The sequence below is a fragment of the Megascapheus bottae genome, chromosome 10 (assembly GCF_031878675.1).
Source record: "Megascapheus bottae isolate mThoBot1 chromosome 10, mThoBot2.hap1, whole genome shotgun sequence".
Lineage (NCBI taxonomy): Eukaryota > Metazoa > Chordata > Mammalia > Rodentia > Geomyidae > Megascapheus > Megascapheus bottae.
This window is the reverse complement of record NC_143518.1, coordinates 22,455,040-22,474,995: the sequence shown is the minus strand read 5'-3', so window position 1 is coordinate 22,474,995 and position 19,956 is coordinate 22,455,040. Positions and strand designations below refer to the sequence as shown.

Sequence of the window (19,956 nt, the reverse complement as noted above, 5' to 3'; positions counted from 1 at the left end):
TTTTCTCAAAGTACTGCCTTCTTTTACTATATAAAATAAACATAAGTAGTTTGAGTTCATTTTTAACGGTACAAGTTTTGTTGTTTTTTTTTAACAGTGCTAGATATTTTTATTTTGCAGAACACAACAATTAACAAGAATAATTTCTATCCTTAAGGCACTTTTACAAGAGGATGGGAATAGGGAATACTGGCAGAATCTGTGGGGAAAGAGTGAGGTAGCAATTGCTAGCTGTAGCAGGACATATTTCTACAGTAGACTGGTGGCAACTGCATTTTAACATTTTATATAACACAAAATATGATTGTGTTCAATCACAACGCCTTCCAGTGGAAGGTTCTAATGAAGTTCTATCTGCAGGGATCAGTACTTCAATCCCCTTTAGACGTTTTCCTTCTCATATAACTATGTCCTTCACTGTTAATAGCTTCGTAGAGGCCCTTCTTATTGTCTTGTATTGCATGTAGTTAACCAAGGTAAGCCACGCAGAGTGAAAGGATTACCAACCCGAAAGCTATTACTGGTTTGTTAGGTTTAATGAAGAGTTCTGGATTCACACCTCGAAATAAGGTTGTTGTGCAAACTCCTCTGAGCCCTGCGTTTGGAAAGTCTTTCTCTTTGGTTGTTCCTTTTTAGATGATGGAGGCTCAGGAGCTGAAGAAAGACATTTTGACTGTCAATGACTTATTATCTTCTTCAGGGTCAACTCCTTTGCACGCTGGCTGGTACAAGTTTTTGAGAATAAGATTTATGAACATGAATCCTATTATTATTATTAATTTTTTTGTTTGAACTCAGAGCCTGGGCACTGTCCTGGAGCTTCTTTTGCTCAAGGCTAGCACTTTTATCAATTGAGCCACAGTGCCACTTTGGGCTTTTTTGTTGGTGTGGTAAAGGAATCTTAACTCAGGGCTTCATGCATGATAGGTAAGCATTCTACCACTAAGCCACATTCCTAGGCCCTAGCATATCCTTTTTTTTTTTAATAGAGAGTTATTACAGAAATAGGAGATTTGGGACAATGAATATATGATTAAAAATATGATGGTGCTGGTTTGATGGTTTCTATTCTAGTTATAGATAATCAGGGTCATCAATTGAGAGTACAGAGGAATGGGAGTAACACATTTGAGAAAAGAACAGACAATAGTATGAAAGAGAGGATTGAAATAGGGTTGTATATTGTGATTATCATGCAACACTAGTTTCATCAGAGAGAAGAAACTGAAATTTCTGTTCATGACTTTTAATAATGACTACTTCTGAAAACTTTATGAAGTATAATGTTTTACTATTGGTTTTTATCATGTAACTGAAGGCAACTTTAAGGTTCTTTAAAACTTAAGGCTTTTATGAATTAATAAATACTTTCTAGTGTTTTCTGAGGTTTTAAAGCAATAAAATAAGTGAATTCAATTTTTGTTTGAATTTCAATTTTTCTGTTGGTAGACATGATCATATGTATTTTCTCCATTAATCTGCTAATAGGATTTGCTATATTAATAGAGGTCTTCTGAGTTAAACCCTACTTAGCTATGATGCAGCTCTCCCTCCACTGATCAGTTTGATTTGCCAGTTTCTTTTTGTTTTGTTGTCATGGGGCTTGAACTTAGGGCCTGGGTCCTGGGTCCTGGAGTCCTGTGCTCTGTGCCCTGTCCCCTGTCCCCTGTCTCCTGTCTCTCAGTTCTTTAGCTAAGACTAGTGATCTACCACTTTGAGCCATAGCATCACTTCTGGTTTTTGAGAGGTTAATTGGAGATAAGGATCTCATGGTACCGAGGCTGCCTTTGAACCAGGATCTCAGATTCAGCCTCCTGAGTAGCTAGGATTACAGGCATGAGCCATTGGCACCTGGCTTTTCCCCTTGCCCCCATACCCCAGTCCCCTTTTTAAAAAAGTTATAATAAACATAGGGATTACAGTTATATAAGTCAGGTAATAAGCACATTTCTTTTTGGACAATGTCACTTTCTCTCTCTCTCTATCCCAGTTTTGCCCTCCTGTCTCCACCTGAAAGTTGTGTAGCTTTATTTTCAACATAGTGTCTACTGAGTACCACTGCTGCATTTGTTCACCCCTTTTCCATTCTGTGCCCCCTCTTTACCCTTCCAAAGACAGATTAGCGAACAAACAAAACAAAAAGAAAAGAAAAATAGCAATGAAAAAAATAAACTTGTTTCCATTTCTTGTAGTTGATTCCAATAAATATTATTTTATATGATGAGATGTATATATGCTTTTGTGTTTTTTTTTCCTGGGAATATCCTCCTTTGGTCTTACTGTGTCAGTGTCTAGAGTCCTGCATAATTTATCATGTTCCAGTGTGTATTAGACCTATCTTCTGCATATGAGAGAAAATTTGTGCCATTTGTATTTCTGAGCTTGTCTTCACTTAATATGATTTGTTCTAGGTCCATCCATTCCTTGAAAATAACATTGTTTATAATCACTGTGTACAATTCCATTGTGTTATAGGTAACACATTTTTTGGATCTACTCATCTGTTGTTGGGCATCTGAGCTGTTTCCATAGCTTAGCTATTGTGAATAGTGGAGTAAGGAACCTGGATGTGCAGGTGCCTTTATGGTATCCTGACATGTAATGTTTTGAGTAAATGCCCAGGAGTGGAATGACTGGGTCATAGGAAATATCTGTTTATGATTTTTTTTTGTTGTTTTTTGGTGGCAGGGCTTGAACTCTGGGCCTGGATGCTGTCCCTGAGCTCCACCACTTTGAGCCACAGTGCTGCTCCTAGTTTTCTAGTGGTTAATTGAAGAGTCTCACAGAAGCTGTTTTTTTGGTGGTTACCTGGAGATGAGAGCCTCAAAAAGCTGGTGGAGGTTCAAAGACAACCTAGGCACTAAAGTCCTTGAGACTCTTATCTCCAAGTAACCACTAGAAAACTGGAAGTAGTACTGTGGTTTAAGTGGTAGAGTGCCAGCCTTGAGCTGAAGAGCTCAGGGACAGAGTTCAGGCCCATAGTTCAATCCCCACAACTGACCAAACCAAAAAAAAAAAAAAAGTCTCACAGACTTTCATGCCCTAGCTGGCTTTGAACCATGATCCTCAGATTTTAGCCTCCTGGGTAGCTAAGATTACAAGCTTGAGCCATTGGTGCCCAGCTCTATGTTTAGGTTTTTAAGGAATCTCTAGACTTATTGACCAGATGGGTTGTACAGGTTAATATTCCCACCAACCTTTTTTTCTATAATCCTACTGGCCTTTGTCATTTTTTGAGTTCTCAATGTTGGCCAACCTAACTGGGGTGTGATGAACTCTCAAGCTTTTGACTTCCACTCTCCTTATGGCTAAGGATGTTGACCATTTTCTCATGTTTATTTGCCATTCTTTCTTATTCTGAAAAGTCTCTGTTTAGCTCCTTTGCCCATTTAGTAATTGGTTTATTAGTTTTAGGAAAGATTAACTTCTTGAGCTCTTCGTATATTTTGGATATTTGGCTTTGCCAGATATATTGTTGATAAAGATATTCTCCTAGGTTGTATGCTACCTTTTTTTTTTTTTTTGCCAGTCCTGGGCTTGAGCTCAGAGCCTAAGCACTGTCCTTGGACTTTCTTAAGGCTAGAGCTCTACCACTTGAGCCTCAGCCCACTTCTGGCTTTTTTCTATGTATGTAGTACCGAGGAATCGAACCTGGTCGTCATGCATGCTGGGCAAGCACTCTACCACTAGGCCAAACTCCCAGCCCCAGCTTGCTTCCTTTCTAGTTTAAATAACCATGTCCTTCACTGTGTAGAATCTTTTTTATTTTGCTGTAGTCCCATTTGTCAAATCTCCTATCTGCCGTGCCCCTGGGAATCTTTTCAGAAAGTTTCTGCCCATGCTTCTGAGTTCTAGTGTTTTTCCTACTCCCTCTTTCACTAATTTCAAAGTTTCAAGGCTGACATTGAGGTCTTTGATCCACTTTGAGTTGATATTCATGCATGGTGACAGAGATCCGCTTTTAGTTTTCTGCATATGGATGCCCAGTTTTCCTACCAATAATTATTGAAGAGACTATCTTCTTTCCACTCTGTCTTTGGCTCCTATCAGATACCAGATAACAGTAAGTATATAGCTTTATTTCCAGGTCTTCTAGTCTGTTTCATTGATCTTCAGGTCTATTTCTGTGCCAGTACCAAGGTATTTTTATTATTACAATTCTGTAGTAGAGCTTGAAATCTGAGAATGTGATACCACCAGCATTATGAAATCTGAGAATGTGATACCACCAGCATTATGGGTTGTTGGTTTTTTTTTTTTTTTTTTTTTTGCCTAGAATTGCTCTGGCTAGTCAACCTTTTTGTTTTTCCATATGTATTTTTGGATTGTTTTCTCTATCTCAGCAAAGAACTTTATTGCATTAAATTTGTAGAACATTTTTGGCATTATGGCCATTTTATAAATATTAGTTTTACCTATCCATGATTGTCTTTGATTTCTTTCTTCAAATTGTATAGTCTTTTTTTTTTTTTATTTTTGTCAGTCCTGGTGCTTGAACTTAGTGGTGGTGGGGGGGGGCTGGGCACTGCCCTTGAGCATTCTCAAGGCTAGCACTCTACTTCCAGCTTTTCTGTGTTTGTGGTATTAAGGAATCAAATCCAGAGTTTGGTGCATGCTAGGCAGACACTACCATTAGGCTACACTCTAATTTGTATAGTCTTCATAGGTTTTGTTTATTCACAGATACATTTTTTGAGGCTATTGACAATGGATTTGTTTTCCTCATGTCCCTCTCTGCTTGTATATTGTTCATGAACAGGGAGGCTACTAATTTTTGTTGGTTTATTTTGTATCCTGCTGCTTTGCCAAAGTTATCAATCAGCTCTAGGAGCTTGGGGATGGAGTCTTTTGGGTCCTTTAGATTTAAGATCATGTCATCCACAAAGAGGGGTAGTTTGACTTTTTCTTTTCCTGTGTGTATGCCTTTTATGTCTTAGCCTTCTTGTCTTACTGTTCTGGCTAGGAATTCTAGGAGTTGATTGTAGAGTGGAAAGGGGACATACTTGCCTTGTTCCTGATTTTAGAGAAAATGGTTTTACTTTTTCACCATTCAGTATGGTATTGGCTGTTGACCTGTCATATATAGTCTGTGTTATTATTGTTCTTTCTATTCCTAACTTCTTTTGACATGAATGGATGTTGGATTTTGTTGAAGGTTTTTTTTTCTTCATATATTGAGATGACCACGTAGTTCTTGTCTTTGGCTCTGCGAATGTGATGAATTAGGTTCACTGGTTATTTTTAGGATGGGGTCTCACTTCTACCTGGCTGCCTACTTAGAGGCTTTATGTCAATGGTGGGATTACAGGTGCTTGTCACCATGGCCAGCTTTTTCCCATAGAGATGAAGTCATGTAAACTTTTATGTCTGGGCTAGCCTTTTATATCCTTTCCCTCCCAATTTAGATAGGATTAGCTTGAGATGACAGGCATGTACCACTGTACTCTACTATGAGTTGAGAAAAATGTGGCCTTAAACTGTGATACTCTTTGTTCTTAGTCTTCCAAGTTTTAGGATTATATATTTGAGCAACTGGCACATAACTAAAGAATACAGTTAAAAGAACAAAAAGACAAACTATATTGGAAAGGTGCAGTACTTAAATCTGACATTGGACTTGTATTGAGAGAGTATATATATAATATATATATTATATATATACCTCTCATCAGTACCAGGTATGGTGCTGGCCACCATGAGCTAAAGTTTGGTTCTAGTTGCTTTTGGCAGACCATGGAAGTGACTTTTTGTTAATACATAGGCCAAAAAGGCAAGTTCTGTTTTGAGTGCTGGCTCAACGGGGAAGTTGAGATATGCTGACAATAGCAGTTACAAAAATTATCTGAAGAGGTTTATGTACACAAAAATGTGATTGAGGAACTGAAGAGAATAATTGATGATAGTGATCCAAAGAGGATGAAACTTTATGACCTCCCCATGACTGAGTAGTGTGGAAATAATCTAGAATTCTTATGAGTATTTTATTATTGTGTTCAGGACCTGAAGTGTTTAGTGTTCAGTCTTACTGGATTACACTTCAAAATTAAGCCAATCTGGACTGAATATTAGTTTGGACCTGGTGGCGGAGGGAAGTAGTTCACCATTATCAGGAAATTTTGTGTATATTGGGCAAAATGACTATAATACAAAATGATTGTAAATGACTGTCTTTAATAAGTAAGTACTTTTTCACCTTAATCATTTAGAGAATTCATTTTGGCAAATTCCTGGTCCAGTCTTTCACCCACTGGTTTAAAACAGAGTTGCCTGTAATTTTTCATATTGATTTGTATATTTTTTAAAAGACTGGATCAAATGGTCAAGGGGAAAAAGTACTTACAATGCCAAATTAAAATTACAGTGTAACCTTACTACATACTTATCAAAGTAGTATCAATGAAGAAGTCTGAAATACAAAGTTGAGAGCACTTGGAACTCTCAGATATTACCACTAGGTTTAAAGATAAATATAACAATTTTGGAAAATTCTTTCTTAGTATCTGCTAAAGGTGTGTATAGTATTTGATCCAGCAATTTCACTTCAAGGTATGTATGTACCAATCAGCTGTCTGTTGTCCTTTTTTCACTCAGTATAGAAATCGTTAGGCAAGAAGTTACTGTATTTAGCATTGGCAGTGCTAAGCCCTTGAGTGCCCAAAGCCTAGGGGGCTGAATTGGCAGACTCTAAGCCTTCAGTCCTAAGCCCTGAATGTAAAGGCTCTATTGTGCAAGGCCCCCATTGGTAGCTATTGAGATCCTTGGAATCTAGCATCTTTGATTTGAGTTCATGGCTCCTAGACATGCCTTAGGTGTTGGGATCCTCTGCTCCTACAGCCTCTAAATATTATAGCTGTTCACCATAGGGTGATAGGGCTCTCGGTCTTTAAAGCTTGGCAGCTTCCTAGAGACTAGGGCCCATCATCTTTGTATCTGTTCCACCACTTCTGCTTGCTTACTGTCATTTTTTGGACAGTTCTCTGGATCTCTTCTGCCACTTCTTGCTATACCGATGGTACTGATGCTGCTATTGCTGCCTCTGCTGCTACCACTTTTTGCCTTTGGTGCTTCTGTAAGTATTCCACTACTTCTCTTATCTGTTCTTTATGTTACCAGCTCAGCCTGTTTTACCAATGATAAAGATCAAAAGTAGGCAAGAAAAGACCACTTTAGAAAAGCCTTTTCTTGGGCCAAATATTGCAACACAGCCGCATTATTCCTAGTTGATTTGAAGTGAACAGCCTGCTTATAGCAGGAAGAGGATGTGTGTGAAGGAGTATTTCCCACCAGTCACAACACAATAAAGGGATTGGGTTTGTATCCATCATAGACCTTCTGCTAGGCCACCAGGGGAGGTGCTTTCCCTATGGCCTGAGTGAAAAAGGCCACTAGAGTTCTCCAAAGTTTATGATGGCATAAAGTGTGGCACAATCTGCTTTAAACAGTTGTGGCTCAAAAAAGGTCCTCTGGAGCTGAAGTTGTGCTTCTGTAGTAAGCAGCTGTGAGCAGTTGCTGTATAGCTTCCTCAGGCTGTCTGTGGAATATTCACAGCAGCTGGGCTTCCATGAAAGCATTTGAGCTACCTGTCAAATAGGGGTTACTTGGCTGATAACTCTTTTCAAGGCAACTGGGCACAAGGATGAAGGCCTAACACCTGTCAATTAGGGCACTAAATCACCTAGACTCCAACATTTTAGCTCATTTAGAGGAAAAATTAACATTAAAAGGGATGCTTATACCAGAAGACTGCCATTAACTTGAAGTACTTTAACAGTGCTCTACTTTTAGGTAAATTGAGTCATCTTATTTGTCTCATATATATGTATATATGTCTCAACTGAAACACATATACAAGAAAGTGGCTAAATTTTCATGATTTTGGAATAATCATAGTGAGACCCCACCCCCAAAAAAAGACAAGTTGGACTTTATCAAAAGTAAAAACTAGATTGTCACCTGTGCCTACTACTTAGGAGGCTGAGATCTGAGGATTCTTGCTATTCAAAGCTAGTCTTGGCAGGGAAGTCCATGAGACTCTTATCTCCAATTAATCACAGAAAAAGCTAGAAGTGTGGCACTGTGGCTCAAGTGGTAGAGCATTAGACTTGAGCAAAAGGAACTCAGAGACAATGCTTAGGCCAGAGTTCAAGCCTTCAGTGAGATTCTATATATATATATATATTTATTGTAATTAATAAAAAGGTTACATGATATTTGCCAGATACATTCACATACATTGATACCCTTTCACATTGGTCCCCATTACCCTCCCCCCACCCCCACCCCTCAACTTGTTTTCCCCCCTTCCCTATCCAATTTTAAATAACCAAATACAAATATATCCAATATATCAGATAACAAAGTGAGATACTGTAACAATATGATGTAACCAAGGGACAGCAAAAGAGATGAGAGATAACATAGTACATTAAGGAAAACAAACATTCATTATATGGCTTTTGTTTCAATATCCTGGAGGTCCTTTCAATTAGCTTCATACTATATGGCCTTATATATCAAGGTTTTGCTGTATTGCAAATCTCTGCTAGTAGAGCCCAAGGTTTCTACTGATTATGACAAATGAGGGAAACTATTGAGCTTAGGTTCCTTTGAGTCTGGCTTACTTCACTTAATATGATTTTTTCTAAGTCTTTCCATTTCCTAACAAATGGGGCGATGTCGTTTTTTCTGACAGCAGCATAGAATTCCATTGTGTACAAATACCACATCTTGTTGATCCACTCATCAACTGAGGGACATCTAGGTTGGTTCCATATCTTTGCTATGGTGAATAATGCTGCAATGAACATTGTTGTGCTAGTGGATTTAGTATGCCCTAGTTTCTGGATGGTTGGATAAATGTCAAGTAGTGGAATTGCTGGATCATAGGGGAGCTCTATGTTTAGCCTTTTGAGGCACTGCCATACTGCTTTCCATAGTGGTTGAATGAGTTGGCACTCCCACCAACAGTGTAGTAGTGATCCCTCCTGGCCACATCCCCTCCAGCATCTGTTGTTATTCGTTTTCCGGATCCTGGCCATTCTAACTGGAGTGAGGTGGAATCTTAGCGTCATTTTGATTTGCATTTCTTTTATGACCAGAGATGTTGAGCATTTCTTCATGTGTCTATAGGCCATTTTTGTTTCTTCTTCAAAGAAGTCTCTCTTTAAGTCTTTGGCCCATTTTTTAATGGGGTGGTTGTTACTTTGGAGATTAGTTTTGGAGTGATTCAATTTTTTGAGCTGTTGATATATTTTAGATATGAGGCCTTTGTCTGTTGTATGGTTGGTGAAGATCTTCTCCCACTCTGTAGGTTTCCTAATTAATTTATTAGTTATGTCCTTTGCCATACAAAGGCTCTGCAGTTTAATGCAGTCCCACTTATCCAGCCTTTCTCTGATTTGTTGTGATTCTTGGTCCTTGTTAAGAAAGTTTCTACCTGTGCCAAGGAGGCCTAGTGTATCTCCTATTCCTTCTTGTAAAGTTTTCAGTGTGTCAGCTTTTACCTCCAGGTCTTTGATCCATTTGGAGTTAATTCTAGTGCAGGGTGACAAAGAAGGATCCAACTTTGATTTTCTGCAGGTGCTTAACCAGTTCTGCCAGCACAACTTGTTGAAGAGGCTATCTTTCTTCCCTTCTATTTTTTTGGCTCTCTTGTCAAAGATTAGGTGGCCATAGGTCTGTGAAGCCAGTATAACCCTCATCCCCAAACCAGACAGAGATTCATCAAAGAAAGAGAACTATAGACCTATTTCTTTGATGAACATCAATGCAAAACTTCTCAACAAAATACTGGCCAACCGTCTACAACAGTTATCAAAAAAATTATACACTATGATCAAACAGGATTTATCACAGGGTGGCAAAGCTCGTTCAACATACGCAAATCAATTAATATAATTCAACACATCAACAGGAGCAAGGACAAAAATCACATGATTGTCTCAATAGATGTGGAAAAGGCATTTGACAAGATCCAACACCCCTTTATGTTAAAAGCTCTGGAGAAACTAGGAATCCATGGAACATTCCTCAATATAATAAAGGCTGTGTATGACAAACCCACAGCTAATACTATACTTAATGGCGAAAAGCTAAAGCCATTCCCTCTAAAATCAGGAATGAGACAAGGATGCCCACTCTCTCCACTCCTCTTTAACATAGTATTAGAATTCCTAGCCAGTGCAATAAGGCAAGAAGCAAGCATAAAGGGGATCCAAGTAGGGAAAGAGGAAGTAAAATTATCCCTCTTTGCAGATGACATGATTCTGTATTTAAAGAATCCTATAGTCTCTACTCCCAAGCTCCTTGAGCTGATTCAAAACTTTGGAAGGGTAGCAGGCTATAAAATTAACCCTCAAAAATCAACTGCCTTCCTCTACGCCAACAGTGAGAGGAACGAGGCAACAATCAGGAAAGCAACTCCCTTCACAATAGCCTCAAAGAAAATAAAGTACCTAGGAAATACCTTAACTAAGAATGTAAAGGACCTTTTTGATGAAAACTTTAAAACACTGAAAAAGGAAATTAAAGCAGAACTAAGGAAATGGAAAAACCTTCCATGCTCCTGAATTGGAAGCATCAACATTGTGAAAATGACAATCTTGCCAAGGGCTATTTACAAATTCAACGCAATACCCATGAATATCTCAATGTCATTCTTTAAAGAAATAGAAGAGGCAATCCAATATTTCATATGGAATAATAAAAGACCCCATATAGCAAAAACACTTCTTAGCAGAAAGAACAGGAGGAATTTCAATTCCAAACTTTAGACTCTTATTACAGAGCTATAATTCTCAAAACAGCTTGGTACTGGCACAAGAACAGGCCTGAAGACCAATGGAATAGAACTGAGGACCCAGATATTAAACCACAGACCTGTGGCCGCCTAATCTTCAATGAGATTCTTAACTCCAATAAACTACTCAGAAAAAGCTGTAAGTGCCACAGTGGCTTAAGTGTAGAGGGTTAACCTTGAGCAAAAGAAGCTTAGGGACAGCATCCAGACCTAGTGTTCAAGCCCCAGGACTGTAGGGAAAAATCTCAAGGTGAGCATCTAGGCTCCTGACTTCAGGCTCTAGGAATAGCGCACTGGCCCATGTGTGGGCATGTGTATGATGTATGTGCCCACACAAACACTTGTGCTTTAGAGGGCACTATCAAGAAAATGAGAAGCTCCAGATGTGGTAGCTGACATCTGAAATCATAAGCTACCTGGAGACAGATGTCAGGAGAAACAGCCTTGGCAAAACATTTGAGATTCTTCCCCCACCCCCTCACACACACCCGATCTCAGTCAATAAAATGTTAGGATGACCCTTGCCTTGTCCTCACAGCTACATGGGAAGTAGGAGGATCATTGTTCTGGCTGCTCAGGCAAAATGTGAAATCCTATTAAAAGAATAATAAAAGCAGAAAGGGTTGGAGGAAAGTGGTAGGAGGGAGAGATGGAGGGAAAGGGAGAAGAGAAAAGGACAGAGTAAACAAAAGAAATAGGGGAGAGAGAGAGGCTGTAAAATGGGGAAAAATACAAGCAATCTGATGGTACACATATTTAGACTATATAAAATATCAAAATATTTCTCCAGAGAAAGACATAAAAATAGTAAGCATATAGAAATTTGTTTATGATTGCTGTTATCAGGGAAATGAAATAAAATATGGATGAGATACCAAATTATGTCACTAAGATAGCTAAAAAATCTTAAGTAATAATATAGCAAGCATGTTAAGAAATTGATATCTTCATATATCAGTGGGAATGTAAAATGATGCACCTCATTTGGCATATGATCTACCTCTTCTTCAGACGATTAAACACACAGATACCACATGGTGCAGCAGTTCCTTTCCTAGATTTATAACCAAGAGAAATCATGTCATGTCACCTCAAAAACTCATACTTCAGTGTATTTAGAAGCATTACTCATAATAGACAAAAATGAGAAATAACCCAGATGTTCATCAGCTGATGAATGGGCAAACAAAACATGGAATACTCATACAATGAAACAATTAGCTATAGAAAAGAATAAAAAGAGCCTAGAGTGTGCCTAGTGGTAGAGTACTTGTCTAGCATGCACAAAGCCCTGAGTTGATTATTCAGCACCACATACATAGAAAAAGCTAGAAGTGGTGCTTTGGCTCAAGTGGTAGAGCGCTAGCTTTGAGAAAGCCCAAGAACAGTGTCCAGGCCCTGAGATCAAGCTCCAGGATTGGCAAAAAAAGAGGGAAAAGGAAATGGAGAGGGATAAATGAGCTGTGGAAATATTATACTAGATGAAAGAAGCCAATTAAAGAAGACCATATATTGTATAATTGTTTTTATAGAAAATATATATAGATTGGGGCCTGGAGTTTGGCCTAGTGGTTAAAGTGCTTGCCTAGCATGCACGAAGACCCAGGTTCGATTCCACGGTACCACATTCATAGAAAAAAGCCGGAAGTGGTGCTGAGGCTCAAGTGGTAGAGCTCTAGCCTTGAGAGAGTCCAAGGACAGTGCTCAGGCCCTGAGCTCAAGCCCAGGACTGGCAAAAAAAAAAGAAATATATATATATATATATATATATATATATATATATATATAGAGAGAGAGAGAGAGAGAGAGAGAGAATGGAAGTCTTACAGAGTCAGAAAGTAGTGTAGTTGTAGCTAGCTTAAGGCTATGCAGAGGGTATGGGACTAATAAAGGATTTCTTTTTGAGACAATGAAATGTACTAAATTAACTTTGGTTATAGTTATACATATTTGAATATTCTATAAATCATTGAATTGTATAAACTGTCAGATTACATGATATGAATGAGATCTTATAAAATAAAAAAATTGAATAATTGTGAGTTGCTCAAGTCCCTTATAAAACGGTATAGTAGTTGCATGTAATTTATGTAAATCCTCCTATATTTGTTTAAATAATCTATGGTTACTTATAATACCTAATAGTAAGTAGATACTGTGTAAGTAGTTATATTGTGTTAACAGTATAATAAAAAAATTTGGACATATTCAGTATAAAAAATAACCACAAGACTTAAGAACTGAAGATTTGTGACAGGACAGGATAGGAGGCTATATAGCAAGACATGCCAGTAGATCAGTTTATCTACATGGACTTGCATGTGCTCTCTATGCAGGAAATGTATGGATTTTTGGAACTTCTAGAATTTTTCAAATACTTTACACCTTGGTGGGTGATTGTACAAAGGCAGAACCTACAGGTATGAAGGCTTGATTATATTAAAGAAAAGAATCTTGATTTTATCTGGTTGCCAGTGGCTCACATCTGTAACCTAGCTATCAGGAGTCTGAGATCTGAAGAAGATGGTGGCTCTGGACCAGCCTGGCAGAAAGTCCCAGAGACTTTTATCTCCTACTTCACCACACACATACCAAAAAAAGCTTGAAGTGGAGCTGTGGCTCAGGTGGTAGATAGTACCCAGGCTCTGAGTTTCAGCTCTGAGCCCCAGCACATGTGTGCTTCCCAAATCCTTATTGTGTAGAAAGATGTGTTATAACAAAAATTTTAGTGCAAGGTAAGTTTGCCTATTGGACTAGATTTGATCCTCTGAATCTTCCCTCCTGAGTAGTTAGGATTACAAATGTGGGCCCCCAGCAACTTACTTGACATGATGCAAGTATTTGTTGTTTTGGGTGATTTTTTTTTTTTGCCGGTCTTGGGGCTTAAACTCAGGGCCTGAGTGTTATCCTTGGGTTTTCTCAAGGTTAGAGATCTACCACTTGAGCCACAGCACCATTTCCGGCTTTTTCTATGTATGTAGTACTGAGGAATTGAACCCAAGTCAGTGGCATGCTAGGCAAGCACTCTGCCACTAGGCCATACTCTTGGCCCCACAGTATTTTTGTTTACATTAGTGTGTTAGTTGTACAGGGATACTTTGTTGTAACCATTTTTCAGTCAGCTTCCTCTCATCTGTCACTCTCTCACATTTACCCTACCCCTTTAAAATAATTTTAACAGGTTTTAGGGCCCAGAGTTTGGCCTAGTGGTTGAGTGCTTGCCTAGCATGCACAAAGACCCAAGTTTGGTTCCTCAGTACCACATACATAGAAAAAAAAAAAGCCGAAAGTGGTGCTGTGGCTCAAGTGGTAGAGCCCTAGCCTTGAGAACGCCCAAGGACAGTGCTCAGGCACTGAGTTCAAGCCCCAAGACTGGCAAAAAAAAATAATTTTAACAGGTTTGATTGTTCTGTTTTCATAAATGCACATAAACTATGTCAATCATATTTATTTTTATGATTAGCTATTAAGTCATAGATTAAACCTAAAAAGGTGATACATGCTTGTAAATACCAGCATTTGTAAGACTGAGTCAAGATTGTAAATTTCGCTGGGTGTGTTAGCTCATGCCTGTAATCCTAGCTACTCAGGAGGCTGAAATCTGAGAATCGAGGTTCAAAGCCAGCCAGGGCACTAAAAAGCTGGTGAGACTTATCTCCAATTAACCACCAGAAAATTGGAAGTGTCACTGTGGCTCAAGATTGTGTGTTTCAGGCCTATTATAAAGCATCTGTGCTATAGCAACAACAATATAAATATGTAACTTACCTCTTATGTAACAATTGTTCTCTAAGTGTTCACTTCGCATTGGAAATCAGAATGAGCAGAATTAGAACTTTCTTTTATTATGAATATTTATTATTTACTTATATAAACTTTGTGATAGGGTCTCTCTGTGTGCAGTTCAAGCTGACCTCCTGCCTCTTGAGTGCTAGGATCACAGTTAGGTCTTTTTTTTTTTTGTTTTTGGTAGGTCATGGGGCTTGAACTCTTTGCCTGGGTGATTTCCCTGAGCTCTTCAGCTCAAGACTAGCACTCAACACTTTGAGACACAGTGCCACTTCCAGTTTTCTGGTAGTTTATTGGTGATAAGAGTATCATGGACTTTTTTTGTCTGGGCTGAATTTGAACCGTGATCCTCAGATTTCAGCCTCCTGAGTAGCTAGGATTACAGGTTTGAGCCATCAGCCCCTGGCCACAGTCATATCTTAACACACTTGGCTCACTATTTTTAAATTAGTTTACATTAGTTATACAAGGAGTTTTATTGTCATATTTGTATACATTCCTACCTGATCAGACTTGCATTAGTTAACATTAATTGTACATATCAATGAGTTGTTCAATTGATATTTTAGTACATGCAAATAGCATGCACTTATCAAATCCAGCCTTCTATTATCTGCCATCTCTGCTTTCCAATCTCCAGTAATCACTGTTCTTCATGCTAAGTTGGCTTTTTAAAACTCATGCATATTAGAAAAGGCACATTGTGAAAATGTCTGTACTATTCTGATTTACAGATTCAATGCATATCTCATTAAAACTCCACAGACATTTATTTCTTCACAGACCTAGAAAAATCCTAAAATTTATATGGGTGGGTACCCCCAAAGACCCTGAGCAGCCAGTGTAATAACGGACACACAATTTAGTTAGATATAAATCTATTTGCCTAGATATAAATCTATTTGTCACTGCTTTTATTGCCTATACTTTTGGAATCACATTAAAAGCTCATTACTTATCTCAGTGTCTTGAAGTATTTCCCCTTTGTTGTAGTAGTTTCTGAATTTCAAATCTTACATTTAGGCCTTTGATCCATTTTGAGTTCATTTTTGTGGACAAGAGATAGGGGTCAAATGTCAGTATTCTGTATGTAGCTACCCAATTTTCCCAACATTATTCAAGAGGTTCTTATTTCTCCAGTGCAGGTTTTGTGTGTGTGTGTGTGTGTGTGTGTGTCAGTCTTGGGACTTAAACTCAGGGTCTGAGTACTGTCCTTGGGCTTTCTCAAGGCTAGAGCTCTACTACTTGAGCCACAGCACCACTTCTGGCTTTTTCTGTGTATGTGGTATCAAGGAATTGAACCCAGGTCTTTGTGCATTTTAGGCAAGCAGTCTACCACTAGGCCAAACTCCTGGCCTGTATCTTTTGTTGTTGAAAATCATTAGGCTGTAGATTATACATTTATTTCTGGATTCTCTGTTCTATTCTTTTGGTCTGTAGGTCTTTTTCTGACAGTGTGGTAATTTGATTACTTAGACTCTGCTATTGTTTTGAAACCAGGTGCTGTGGTGCCTCCAACATTTCTCTTCTTACTCAGGATTGTTTTATCTGTTCATAGTCTTTTGTACTTCTCCATGAACTTTTGGTTGTTTTTCTAGGTCTTTGAAATTTTGCTGAGACTTGTACTGAGTCTATAATCTGGGTAATGTGGATTATTTTCATGATAATTCCTTCAGTTCAAGATCCTTCTGCTTCTTAGACTGCTCTTTGATTTCTTTCAATCCTTTTGTTTTCATTGAATAAGTTTATTACTAGGTATCTTTTTTTGTAGCTTTTCTGAATGAACTTGCTTTTATGATTTCATTTCAACTGTATTGTTATTGATGTGTAAAAGGTACTGAGGGGGAAGACCAATGAAATTATCACAGCTTTACCTAGGCTGGTTATCAGGAATGACAGAGGTGATAGCATCCAAGAGGGTACAGATAGTGAAGGATATACATGGGAGAATTAATACACTAATGCCTCCAAATTTTTAACAGAGATAAAATGGAATACATTCTTTGAAACACGTACTACAAAACTTCAAGAAGAAATAGACAACCTGAATAACTTGACATGTTTAAGAAAATCAGTTTGTGATTAAAGTATTTTCCCCAAACACAAGCTATAAAAAGCACTTTGGGGACATATGACTTCATAATTAAATCGTGCTAAGCAGTTAAGAAAAAAAAGCCCATTCTATAAAAACACTTCAAGAAAGATGTAAAGGAGAGAATATTTCCTACCATATTTTGTTAAGCTAAGCTAGTTTTTTTCTTTCATCATTTTTTATTAAAAGATTTTTTTTAATTAAAGAATTTATTAACATTGATTTTTACATCATATTTCAAATGATGTATCTAACAAACAAGTATTCAAGAAGGGAATCTCTATACAATCACTGGCACTTAGATTTTAGAATATAGTTGAAATTAGACTAAGGGTTTGTATGTCATAGATACATGTTATCCTGTGTATTAAAACATGTCTATGGAATCACAAATTTTTATGTCTATGTAGTTGTGTTTATATTTCCAATAGCATGTCCATTGGGTACATGAATAATGAGTCCTCGCTCTTTTACTGTTTGGATCTAATAGCTACATATTAAGAATGCCATGCGCCTTTTGTTCCTTTGGTCTTGACTTGTCTCACGCAACATGATTCGCTCTAGATTCATCCACTTCCCTGCGAATGCCATTATTTTATCTTGTCTGTTGGCTATGTAGAATTCCATTGTATATATGTACACACCACATTTTCTGTATCCATTCATCTGCAGTAGGGCAAGCTAAGCTAGTTTTATACTCTTAAACTCAAACAGAAAACTCTGAGAAAACATTTTACAGAAATAATCAATATGAACAAAGGTGCAAGTTTTAAAAGCATATTTTAACAAATTTATTGCAGCTTATCAAAAGAATAATGGATCATGACAACTGAGTATTATTTCAGGAAAGTAAGGATAAATTAATATTTTAAAACATTCATTATCAGAGGTGGGAATGGGGAAACTGGGGAAAGCAAAGGAAGGGTGACATTATCCCAAACAAGAAATGTATGCATTACTTGACTTATGAAATGGTAACCCTTCTATACAACACTTTAATAATAACAACAATAAAACATTATTTTAAAAAGAAAACTTTCATTGTGCCAGGTATCAGTGACTCATACCTGTAATCCTAGCTACTCATGAGACTGACATGTGAAGATTGCAGTTAAAAGCCAGGTAGGGCAGGAAAGCCTGAGACTCTTATCTACAGTTAACTGCCAAAGAAGCCAGAAATGATAGTAGAATGCTAGCATTAATCAAAAATGCTCAGACTGCCCTGACTTCAAGCCATCCCCCATATCCCCAAGGCGGGAATCGAGCACCACATACAAGTAAGTATGTGTTTTGGTACTGGTGTTTAAACTCCGGGAATTAGTATTATTAGGAAGGCACTTTCCCACTTCACCTAGTTCTTCAGTCTTGTTGACTGAATAAAACCGTACAAACATTTCAGTAAATGATACAAACCATATTTGACAATTTAACCTTCATTCTAGATAATATCTTTGCAAAACTAGGATTAGGAAAGAAGTTCATAAAATGGCATATTTAGCACTACAAAATTGTACTTAATAGTGGAAGATAGAATTCATTCTGTCTAAGATGAAGAACAAGATAGAGATGTCTACTCTTACCACATTTGTTCCATGATTTGGTGGATTTGCTTGCCAATATAGGCAAGCAAATCAGGTAGTAAGTACATTTCTTCTTTTGGGCAGTGTCACCCCTTCCTTTGCTTTCCCCCAGCAAGATATAGAGATAAAAGGTAACCATATTGGAAAGAAAGAATTAAAATTTGTCATTTTAATGGATAATACAATTACATATGTAGAAAATCTGATGGAAATTACAGAATTTCTGAAATAAAAGAGTAGAGAGTTGTACTTTATAGTCAGTATGTCAATTGCTGGGGCTGAGTGTGTGGCCTAGTGGTAGTGTGTTTGCTTAGCATGCAGGAAGCCCTGGGTTTGATTCCTCAGTGCCACATACACAGAAAAAGTTGGAAGTGGTGCTGTGGCTCAAGTGGCAGAGTGCTAGCCTTGAGCAAAACATGTCCAAGGACAGTGCCCAGGCACTGAGTTCAAGCCCAGGACTGACAAAAAAAAAATCAATTGTATTTCTTTAGCAATAACAAATTTAATTAAGTTGAAATTAATAAAACCTATGCCATTAATAATAACATAAGAATAGGGGTAGGGGCTTGGCTCAGCGGAAGCGCCCTTGCCTGGCAAGCGCAAGGCCCTGGGTTCAGGCCCCGGCTCTGGGGGGAAAAAAAAAGCTATACAAAAAAAAAGCTAATAACATAAGATACTCAGAATGATACAGCAGTGCAGAAAGATATCAAAGAAATGGGAAGATATTTCTTATTCATGAGTCAGAAGATTCATTGTTGGCTCAGATGGAAGAATTCATGTGGAAATGTAAAGAATCTAGAATTGAGAAAATTTGAAAAAGAAGAAAATTGGAGGGCAATTACTGTCTGATTTCTCATTCTTCTTTATTATAAAACATTAACCAAAACAATGTGTATATTGCTCTAAAAATGGAGAAATAGACTAATGGAACAGAGAAGCTTGTCTCTCCTTCTATCCATCCATTCATCCTGAATTTTGATAAGATGCAAAAACAGTGAAGAAATATTTGTTAAATAACAGTAGTACAATTGATTATGCACATGTGAGGAAACAAATGTCAATCTGTGTCTTGTCCTGTATACAAAACAAAATCAAAATGAATTATAGAAATGCCAAAGTGAAACTTACTGAACCTATAGAAAGGAGATTGTTTCTATTTCCCTGGCTCAGACAAAAGGATTCTTAGGTATGACACCTGAAACAGGACCCACAAAACTGCACTGTGCTAAAATGATGCCTATAAAGTTTAAAAAATAATGTTAGCTGGGCACTGGAGGTGTACTTCTATAACCTTAGGTACTCAGGAGGCTGAGATCTGAGGATCAAGGTTCAAGCCTATCCTGGGCAAGATTCTGTGAGACTCTTATACAGTGAACTTATGGCTCAAATGGTAGAGTCTTAGTATTGATAAAAACAAAACAAAACGAGACAATAACCTAGAGACAGTGCCAGGCCCTGAGTTAAAGCCCCCAATACCCTTACTCTCCCCAAAAGATTATCTTGAAATACAGGTTGCAGAATAGGAAGTAAATGTTTTTAAATCAACTGATTAGGGATATATAAAGAACCACCAAGCTCTTGGTACCAACCAACAACTTATAAAAATGTGAAAGGTTCAATAAACATTTGATCATATATATATATATGTAGTATGTGTATATATACATACACACATACTAAATATATAAAATGTTTAG

General features: G+C 37.7%; 2 protein-coding genes and 1 pseudogene across 6 annotated transcripts in view; 2 read left to right on the top strand and 1 right to left on the bottom strand.

Moving 5' to 3' along the window:
* Ralgps2 (Ral GEF with PH domain and SH3 binding motif 2) overlaps positions 1-19,956 on the top strand; it is a 209,990-nt gene that overhangs the window by 90,125 nt on the left and 99,909 nt on the right. The gene's annotated exons all lie outside the window — the stretch shown is intronic.
* On the bottom strand, positions 372-4,873 carry LOC150057709 (small integral membrane protein 8 pseudogene; annotated as a pseudogene).
* On the top strand, positions 4,872-6,069 carry LOC150057708 (protein mago nashi homolog). Its single transcript, XM_090341602.1, is given in 2 exon segments — positions 4,872-4,890; positions 5,849-6,069. Coding segments are annotated over 2 exon segments (240 nt in total).